Below are 9,040 nucleotides of genomic sequence, written 5' to 3'. Positions count from 1 at the left end.
CTAGGAGATGCATAGCAACGAGAGGGGAGAGTGTGTCCATGTACCCTCGTAGACCGAAAGCGGAAGCGTTAGGTTAACGCGGTTGATGTAGTCGAACGTCTTCACGATCCAACCGATCCAAGTACCGAACGTAAGGCACCTCCGAGTTCAGCACACGTTCAGCTCGATGACGTCCCTCGAACTCTTGATCCAGCAGAGGGTCAAGGGAGAGTTCCGTTAGCACGACGGCATGGCGACGGTGTTGATGATGTGATCCGCGCAGGGCTTCGCCTAAGGACTACGACAATATGACCGAGGTGGTAAACTGTGGAGGGGGGCACCGCACACGGCTAAGAGAATTGTGGTGTCCTTGGGGTGCCCCCTCCCCTGTATATAAAGGAGGGGGGAGGAGGCCACCGGCCTAGGGGCGCGCCATAAGGAGGAGTCCAACTAGGATTCCCAATCCTAGTTGGATTCCCCTTCCAATGGAGGGGTGGGGGAGTGGAGAGGGAGAAGGAAAGAGGGGGGCCGCCCCCTCCCCTTGTCCAATTCGGTTTGGGCAAGGGGGCGCCACCTCCCGTGGCATGCCTCCTCTCCTCCACTATCGCCCATTAGGCCCATTTACTTTCTCGGGGGGTTCCGGTAGCCTCCCGGTACTCCGAAAATTCCCCGAACTTTATCGAAACCATTCCGGTGTCCGTATATAACCTTCCAATATATCTATCTTTACCTATCGACCATTTCGAGACTCCTCGTCATGTCCGTGATCTCATCCGGTACTCCGAACAAACTTCGGTCATCAAAAACACATAACTCATAATACAAATCATCATCGAACGTTAAGCGAGCAGACCCTACGGGTTCAAGAACTATGTAGACATGACCGAGACACATCTCCGGTCAATAACCAATAACGGAACCTGGATGCTCATATTGGTTCCTATATATTCTACGAAGATCTTTATCGGTCAAACCGCATAACAACATACGTCATTCCCTTAGTCATCGGTATGTTACTTGCCCAAGATTCGATCGTCGGTATCATCATACCTAATTCAATCTCCTTACCGGCAAGTCTCTTTACTCATTCCGTAATGCATCATCCCGCAACTTATGCATTACTCACATTGCTTGCAAGGCTTGTAGTGATGTGCATTACCAAGAGGGCCCAGAGATACCTCTCCGAAACACGGAGTGACAAATCCTAATCTTGATCTATGCCAACCCAACAAACACCTTCGGAGACACCTGTAGAGCATGTTTATAATCACCCAGTTACGTTGTGACATTTGATAGCACACAAGGTGTTCCTCCGGTATTCGGGAGTTGCATAATCTCATAGTCAGAGGAATATGTATAAGTCATGAAGAAAGCAATAGCAATAAAACTTAACGATTATAATGCTAAGCTAACGGATGGGTCTTGTCCATCACATCATTCTCTAATGATGTGATCCCGTTCATCAAATGACAACACATGTCTATGGTCAGGAAACTTAACCATCTTTGATTAACGAGCTAGTCAAGTAGAGGCATACTAGGGACACTCTGTCTGTCTATGTATTCACACATGTACTAAGTTTTCAGTTAATACAATTCTAGCATGAATAATAAACATTTATCATGATATAAGGAAATATAAATAACAACTTCATTATTGCATCTAGAGCATATTTCCTTCATTTACAAGTTTTGCATTTTCTGGAGTTTTCTCGGTGAAAAAGGGCTAATAAATGGCTAGACGTCTCGCAACATGCGAAGGGTGTCGCATGTCCTTCAAACCTGGCATGGATGCCTCATATGTCTGTGTCAGGCTGCTGCAAGAAGTCGGGGTCATTATTCATTGTCCCAAAAAAAACCAGTTGAGAGAAGTTTGCTAGACTAGGCCAGACGGGTGCATCCATGAGCATGTAGTTTTTCCTAATTTAAATGCCTCGATTATGTGCAATCACAGTCATTATTAATCAACATCAAAATTTACTCAACCCGGGAGGTGGGATCTCGGTTTGGCCGAAAATAATCGAGGGAGCAAGAGTAATATTATTCCTTAACTAGATAGGATTGTAAAAATATATGGAGTGACGATTGTAGGAGAAGCTGGGGAGGAGGCGATTCTGGGAGAACCGCCCAAAAGAATTGGCCCATAATATTATTCTATTATTGCACCCGGTCACATAAATTATATATATAGTGAATTTACCTCATAATAGATAGTTTCATAGGTCCACTCCAAAAGTATGAAATTCCCCGTGTTGAAATTCGAAAACCAAAATAATAGGTAAACGCTGGTGGCCGGTCGCACCACTCCACTCGCAGTAGTATTCACATGGGTCTGTTGAAGCCTCCAGTCCACTCGTTCCATTGCGTGTCTTATCTTATCCTCTATTCCCTCTTGCCACCGCATCTCAGCCTCCTTTTTCTTCGATCCCCGTCGGCGAGCTGCCGTCTCTCCTGCATCTAGCACACCCGGCGCACACCCCCACCCCTGGCTTCAGTCTGGCTCGCCGGCCGTTACCCCACTCTCAGTTCCTTTCTAGCCACCCCCACCAGCCATGGTTACACGCTGCAAGGGGCGGACATCATGGTAGCTCTCTGCGCTATGTGCTGGGAGAGTTCGCACCGGAGCTACGACGAGCGGCAGCGCACGGTGTTGCAACCGGTGATGCTTCAATATGGAGGGCAATCTGCTACAACCGATGGAGATTTTTGCTACTACCCGCACGACGGGAAAATCTACTACAACCAATGGTGGCACGCGAGGGGGGGGGGGGGGGGGGGGGGAGCTGCTGGTGGTGGGGACGACACCCTCATGTGGTACAACCGATGGCCATTTTTGCTGGAACCGTCACAGCAAAAAGCTACATCCAGCACTACCGGCGATGGAGATGACATCCTCTGGTGCTGCATCCAGCGAATTTTTTGCTGCAACCAGCCGGCGAAAAAGTTGCATCCACACCAACTAGTGGTGGAATCAGACGACCAGGCAAGTCATTTTGCTAGCACCGACATTTTGTTTTGCTACTACTGGCAAAGTATTTTGCTGCTTCGACGACATGTTTCGTCGCGACGGTCGCCGGCGAGGACAGGAGGTGGAACCATTGATGTGTTTTGATGGAACTGTGGTTCTTTTTTGCTACTACCGGCGACAGTGGCTTTTTTGTTGCTGAGAGATTTTTTTCCTTTTTGTTAGAACATGGTAGTGGGAACCGATGATGCGGCGAGCCAGAGGTGGACGACGCAAGAAAATTCCACAACCATGATGCATGCTGGAACCGACCATGGAGAGATGGAATCGCAACAGAAGATGGAGCTCACCTGCATCCATGTTGCAAATTCCCGTCAGCCGCGCGGCGAAAGGCCGCAGTGTTGTAACTGGAGGTTGAGGGAGGAGGGGGAAGAGAGAGTCGTGCGCGCGCGTTTCTACGTATCTCATCTAACGGTCAGGGTTAGACCGGCCCAAAGTTTGGGCTGGCTGGCCGGCGGAGAATTCAGCCCGAAATAAAAAGGGACATAGATGTCTTTCATAAATCTCTCCCTAATAATAAAGCGGTTAGGGCTGCTGGTCGAACGTCGTCGGTGGTTTTTCGAAAACGCCCCTCCGTTACTTTGAAATAAACCCGCAATCCTGTTTAAGTGGATCTGATAAAACCGTTTTCACAGAAAACACCCTGCCGCATTTGCCCGTGTCCGCCGCCACCGACCGCACACCGTGCCTCCACGCGCGGGCGGCTCGCGCTCGTGCCTCCCTGCCGCCCCGCGCCGCCGCCCACCGGAGCTCCGCCGCCGGAACAACGCGCCGCCATGCCCTCCTCTCCTTCTTCCTTCCCCTCCCTCCTGTTCTATTTCTCACATCCCCCTCTCTCTCTCCTTCGCAGGAAGCGGAAGCCATGGCCCTGGACCTCCATGCTGGACCGCCGACCCGCGCCGGCCGGCCATCGGAGCGCCGCCGCTGGACCAACACGCCGCCCTGCCCTCCTCTCCTTCTTCCCTCCCTTCCCTCTGGTTATATTTCTCACATCCCCCTCTCTCTCCCCTTCAAAGGAAGCGGAAGCCATGGCCGTTGGACCTCCAACTGGACCGCCACCCCATGCCGGCCGGCCACCGGAGCGCCGCCGTCGGACCAACGCGGGTTGCCGCGCTGGACCGCAGCCTGGACGAAACTCCGGCGAGGCCATGAGCTCCCGAGTCCCAACCCGGGCTTAGGAGCGTACGGGAGCGCCGTCGTGGATCATGCGCGTCCTAGGTCCGCCGAGGCCACGGGCTCCCAAGCCGGGCATAGGTGCGTACTGGAGCAACGCCCGCCTGGGCGAGGTCCTCCTGCTTCTGGAGAGTTCATATGTCTCTTCCTACCGGAGCGTTCGTAATACTTTGCCTGATTCTATTATGGATTACCCATTTACAAGTTGACGTACTTTATTAATTTGGTGTCATATTAACTACACCGGATTCTGTTCTTGTGCAAAGGAAATTTGATTGGGATTGACCGCACATCTTAAATGCATCTAGAAAATTAACCACACATAGATTTCACTCTTATCGCCCTTTTATTCAATACATTTTGATTGCCGAAATTTGAAACAATGACCAGGTTCTGTAGGAAGCACAAGAAAGTGGGTATGAAAGCTATGAGACGATGGCCAATACAGATATTGACAGGGCTGGAAGTCCGGAGCCAACGAATATACATAGCGACTTAAAGTGTGACAATATATTCATAAATAGTCCTGATGGAACAGTGAAGAATGGCGACTATATGGTCTGGCGACATTATTGCATCAATGGAAAAAGCAAAGTGTCAAAGGTGTGTGACATTGTGTTTTTCTGACAGCTACAGATCTGTGAAAATATACCTATTCTATTTACTGTGGATATACTCTCAGGTTACTTTGTTTAAAAATTTATTTTAGTCGTGTACTAACAACCATTGTGTTAAAATGCAGGCGCATTAGACTTTATGGCACCAGAACGCTTCACTGGCAATTACAATGAGTTGGGTATTCCAACCCCCTTGCTGAACCCTGTGCTATTCGCAGCCTCTTCTGTCAATCCAGCAGCACACCGCTGCCCTTCGCATCCTCCCTGCATCACTGCGACTGGGCCGTGCTCACATTGTCCGCTGTCACATGCGCAATCTCTGCACTCGACGCTGCCTCCACCGAGATTCATTGCAAGGTCTGTTCGTAGCCACGGTTCTTGCTCCGTACCATTGTTGATGCTCCTGTTAAAGGAGCATCAGTTTTACGCATGCTTCCTGGGTCCTTGGTGAGAGGCCTCTGTGATGTTATTCTTTTAGGTAAGCTTTACTCAGGTTGCTACTCATGTCACAGTGTCTGTAATTTAGCCAGAGTCAGGTTCAGAGTTGTTGACTGAATTTTTTGGGCACAACCATCAAGCAACCTGAGTAAAGCTTACCTAAGCCAATGATTTTGTTCTATTAGCTAGAGCCAGGTTCAGATTTGTTCACTCTGGATTTTTTGGGCACAACCATCAAGCAAGCTAGGACGTATTGTTTAACTGAAGCAAAGGGCAGGTAAGCTATGAATGCTTCATTCTTCGTTCTGAACAAATGCAGCTACTATTTGTATTTGATCTGAGCAAAGGTGCAACCAATTGAAGTTATTTTGAAGAACCTGCACCTGAGTCTATATGTTCTGATTTTATAGCCTGCAGAGTCTGTAGAGTAAAGTTTGTACATTTTGTGAATCGCTTTGTTCCGGTTTCCCCTGGTGGTCTATACTGTATCAGGTTATTTACTATGTGCAGATTTGTTTGTGCCATTGCCGATCATGTACTTCTTTCTGTGCTTGGAAGCATAGTCTCATCGTATCCCCTAGATCTGTATAAGTATATTTAGCTCACATACACTTGGCATTTGTTCTTCAAAAGGCGCCACTCCGTGTCCTCTCGCCCTGCACGATCTTCCCTAAAGGCCACGAGATCAACATCAAAGAGCTGTGTGGACTTTAAGATGTCCTCGATGCTGGACTCCTGGTAACAGTTTATTACATGTTATTTCTTTTTCTTTTTTGGTGAGTCTTTTCTTGAGATTTAGGATTATGGAGTTAACGGGTGTTACTTTTGACCTGCTAATACCTCTGCGTTAAACTTTTTGCTCTTCGAAAGCAACTATGTAAGTCTGACGCTAACATAATGTTTACTGCTATAATACTTCAGTTTAACTTAGAGTCAGGAACACAAGTAGAATTTCATAGAAATCTGTCTAGCTCCTGTAGATGAAAGACTTCCTGCAAGTGAGCTCTTGAATAACTCTTACCTCCAGGAAGATGAGGTCTATTCCAGCGCCTCCAATTTTAGTCTCTCTGGTCTCAAGTGTGACTGAAGATGGGTGGCAATCTGCAAGTTTCGTGCTTTGGAAGGGTGAATTCTTACTGAAAAACCATATGCATCTTACGACCATATTAATTTAGTGCTAAGGTTTCCTCATACCAGTGGTAAATATAGCACTGAAGAAACTTTTAAATCAAACTTTACTTCAGTCTATAATGACACTACGAATTATTGCAGGCTGTTTAAAGAATGCTGAGTTGTCAAGCGAGGTGCTGCAGTGGCTGGCGTTGCCGGGCATGGGACGACGTCCCTAGGCTCCTGCCTGAGGCAAGCCTCTCTGGCCTCCTCGGATGCCCTCTAGGAACTGGCACTGCGTATGATGGCCTCCTCACCTAGCACCTAGGTTGACCTAGCCACCGCCATCGAAGCGGAGAGTTGACAACATATGTATGATTGTTGGACGTGTCAGTCCTGCTCAGTCCTGCCATTGGCATGTTCAAAACTATGAATTGAGTGACTACAAATATGGTTTGATCAATGAAATGAAAGGATGTTCTGTTACATCTTGTTATGCAGATATAGGGCTTGAATTATTTTCGGTCGCATCATCTTGGCCCTAAAATAAAAAGGCGAGTGTTGGAGGGCGCAACCAATTGCTACCAGTATCAAGGTGCACTTGATGTGTAGTTATCAGTCAATGAGAACCATAGAAAAATGGAGGCACCGACTCTAGGAGTATATATCCGCTCCAAAAAAAAGGGTGTGCTATATAATGAATAAAAGTTCAATATAGGTCAGTGAGTTTGAGGCAGCAAAAAGCTTTAGAGCTAAAATCAATAGGAAAGGGTATTTGTTTCTTAAGAAGTTTTTTTGATAAATGTAAAAAAGAAAATGAATTAGTTAGTTAGTAATAAGACTATAAGAGAGAAAAGGAGACCATGACTTGATTGTCTATTTATCCTTGCTCCATATCCGAATTTTCTGCTAGCGGCTGTCGTCAACCTGCCCTTGCATGCCATCTACTTCCAATTCACTTTGGCGAGAGGTGCGTGCCCGGCCGTCGACACTGACACATCCTCTCACTCAACATCGTGTCTCCGCAGGACGGAGCTGACAGATCGGTGAACCGCATAATGATCAACAAAGAGGCAAAATGTAGATGATTTTGATGCTTTCGATGGTGCATGCGGAGGTATAGCAACACACGGGTCTTCTGCTAGATGAGACAGGGGCGAAGCCCACCATCATTATAAATGTGCATAATTACAAGTCGGTGTAGGGAGGGGCTCACGAAAGTCGCGTGCTAGAGTGTGCTGACCAATCCCCGGTTCGGCCGTTGGCAACCATCAACAATGCACAGCGGATCAGACTTTGAGTGACCCTCCACGACCCAGTTCCTTGATCCCGCTCACGGTAGTGAAGCACTGCGATGGCCGCCAATGACACCCAACTCAGGGTGCTACTTTCCTCGACGGCCTCCCTGTTGTCACCGTAGCGGGATGCGTGGGACCAAGGTAGGGAATAGCTTGCGGAGAGCGGTCCTCATGTCTAGCTCGACAAGATTAGTTTTTAATGTTTTAAACATTCCATTGTGATTGCACGTTAATGACATGTGTGTCATGCAATGGCTGGGATTGACGAAGTCCACACATGTTGTGATTAGAGGACACTGCGGTAATCGCCGGCGGTGAGGGACTAAGGTAAGTGGTGAGACGGTGTCGGCGAGGGACTAAGATAAGTGGTGACACGGGTGGGACACCGTGTTGAAATAGAGGACGTCGAATTGTGGGGGTCTTGAGCCTTATTTATCGGGCCCGTTGCAACGCACGGGCATGTTTACTAGTATCAATAAAAGAGAATAGGTTTCTCGGCCACCAATCGGAATAATTGAAAGTTCAGTTCACCAGTCTTGCAGCAAGTGTGTACCCACAAAGCAATTCTTTCTTTGAGTCATCTCTTAGTAGTTCCACAGGGTTCTCTATTACATTTGTGTCAGGTGTAAGTAAGAAATCAAAGAGTAGAGAACCATGGTGTTTCTATGGGAGGTGGCACTATTAGGATGTCAAGTGCACGAGCCATTATCTGAAGAAAACACCCCTGAATTGAAAAGCTAATCGGCACTTGGATAGGTTGTCTCTGGAGTTAAATTTTATGCTCTCCCCATTAGCGACCTCTACTGATATAATATAGTTGTGTACGGGACTACAGATCGATTGAAACATTGAGTACTTTCTAATTTGTATGGTACGTACTGGATGCATGTCCCGCCTCTACTCTACCTCAACACGGAAGGCTTTGACAAGTACAGCGCCGCCGCCGCCATCGCCGCAGCTGACTGTGGCCGTCATGGATTTGCCGGCAAGACAAACCGGTTGAAACCGCGACGTCATTGGAGGAGAGCTGGAGGTTCTCGTGGACCAGTCGCCGCCCTCGTTGAGGCCGGTTTCCCATGACCTTCGGCCCTCCTACTCACCATCGTCATGTCCCGTGGGAGAAGAAGAGGGAGCGATGGTGGGGCCGAGTTGAGAGAGAGGGGCGGGAGGGCAGGGAACTCTTGCTCCCTCGCCTGGTGTGCCTCGAAGGGCAGGGAACATATTTTGAGTACCAGAAATTTGATGAAACGGAAGTTAATCAATGTTTCATCAAAACGTTGGCACTCATATGTAAATTGGGCATGAACTTTGCTTACAAAGCTAAACAATATTGTCGTGGCAAAAGAAATTCGGCATGAACTTTGCTAACATAGTTGACGTATGGAGTAACAGAAATTTGGC

At 48.0% G+C, this 9,040-nt stretch overlaps 1 protein-coding gene across 6 annotated transcripts; it reads left to right on the top strand.

Annotated features, from left to right (window-relative positions):
- Positions 1 to 2,333: 2,333 nt before the first annotated feature.
- On the top strand, positions 2,334 to 6,824 carry LOC109768940 (uncharacterized). Of its 6 annotated transcripts, XR_012190366.1 has the most exons (8): positions 2,334 to 2,961; positions 3,169 to 4,257; positions 4,567 to 4,779; positions 4,919 to 5,271; positions 5,417 to 5,508; positions 5,865 to 5,969; positions 6,259 to 6,356; positions 6,504 to 6,824. XR_012190366.1 is itself a non-coding variant. In XM_073505975.1 (7 exons), the coding sequence occupies exons 4-7, from the start codon at positions 4,933 to 4,935 to the stop codon at positions 6,578 to 6,580; spliced, it is 498 nt and encodes a 165-aa protein (XP_073362076.1). In that variant the 5' UTR covers positions 2,386 to 2,961; positions 3,169 to 4,257; positions 4,567 to 4,779; positions 4,919 to 4,932; the 3' UTR covers positions 6,581 to 6,824. The 6 variants fall into 6 exon arrangements, 3 of the variants coding, with proteins under 3 accessions (XP_073362076.1, XP_020183260.1, XP_073362077.1); XR_012190367.1 differs by lacking the exon at positions 5,417 to 5,508 and having other exon boundaries at positions 2,386 to 2,961; positions 4,919 to 5,150; positions 6,259 to 6,430; XM_073505975.1 differs by lacking the exon at positions 5,417 to 5,508 and having other exon boundaries at positions 2,386 to 2,961; positions 4,919 to 5,150.
- The last annotated feature ends 2,216 nt before the right edge of the window (positions 6,825 to 9,040 follow it).

This window comes from Aegilops tauschii, chromosome 7 (genome assembly GCF_002575655.3).
Source record: "Aegilops tauschii subsp. strangulata cultivar AL8/78 chromosome 7, Aet v6.0, whole genome shotgun sequence".
Taxonomy (NCBI): domain Eukaryota; kingdom Viridiplantae; phylum Streptophyta; class Magnoliopsida; order Poales; family Poaceae; genus Aegilops; species Aegilops tauschii.
Note: the sequence above shows the minus strand (reverse complement) of the source record. Positions and strands in the feature narration are given on the sequence as shown.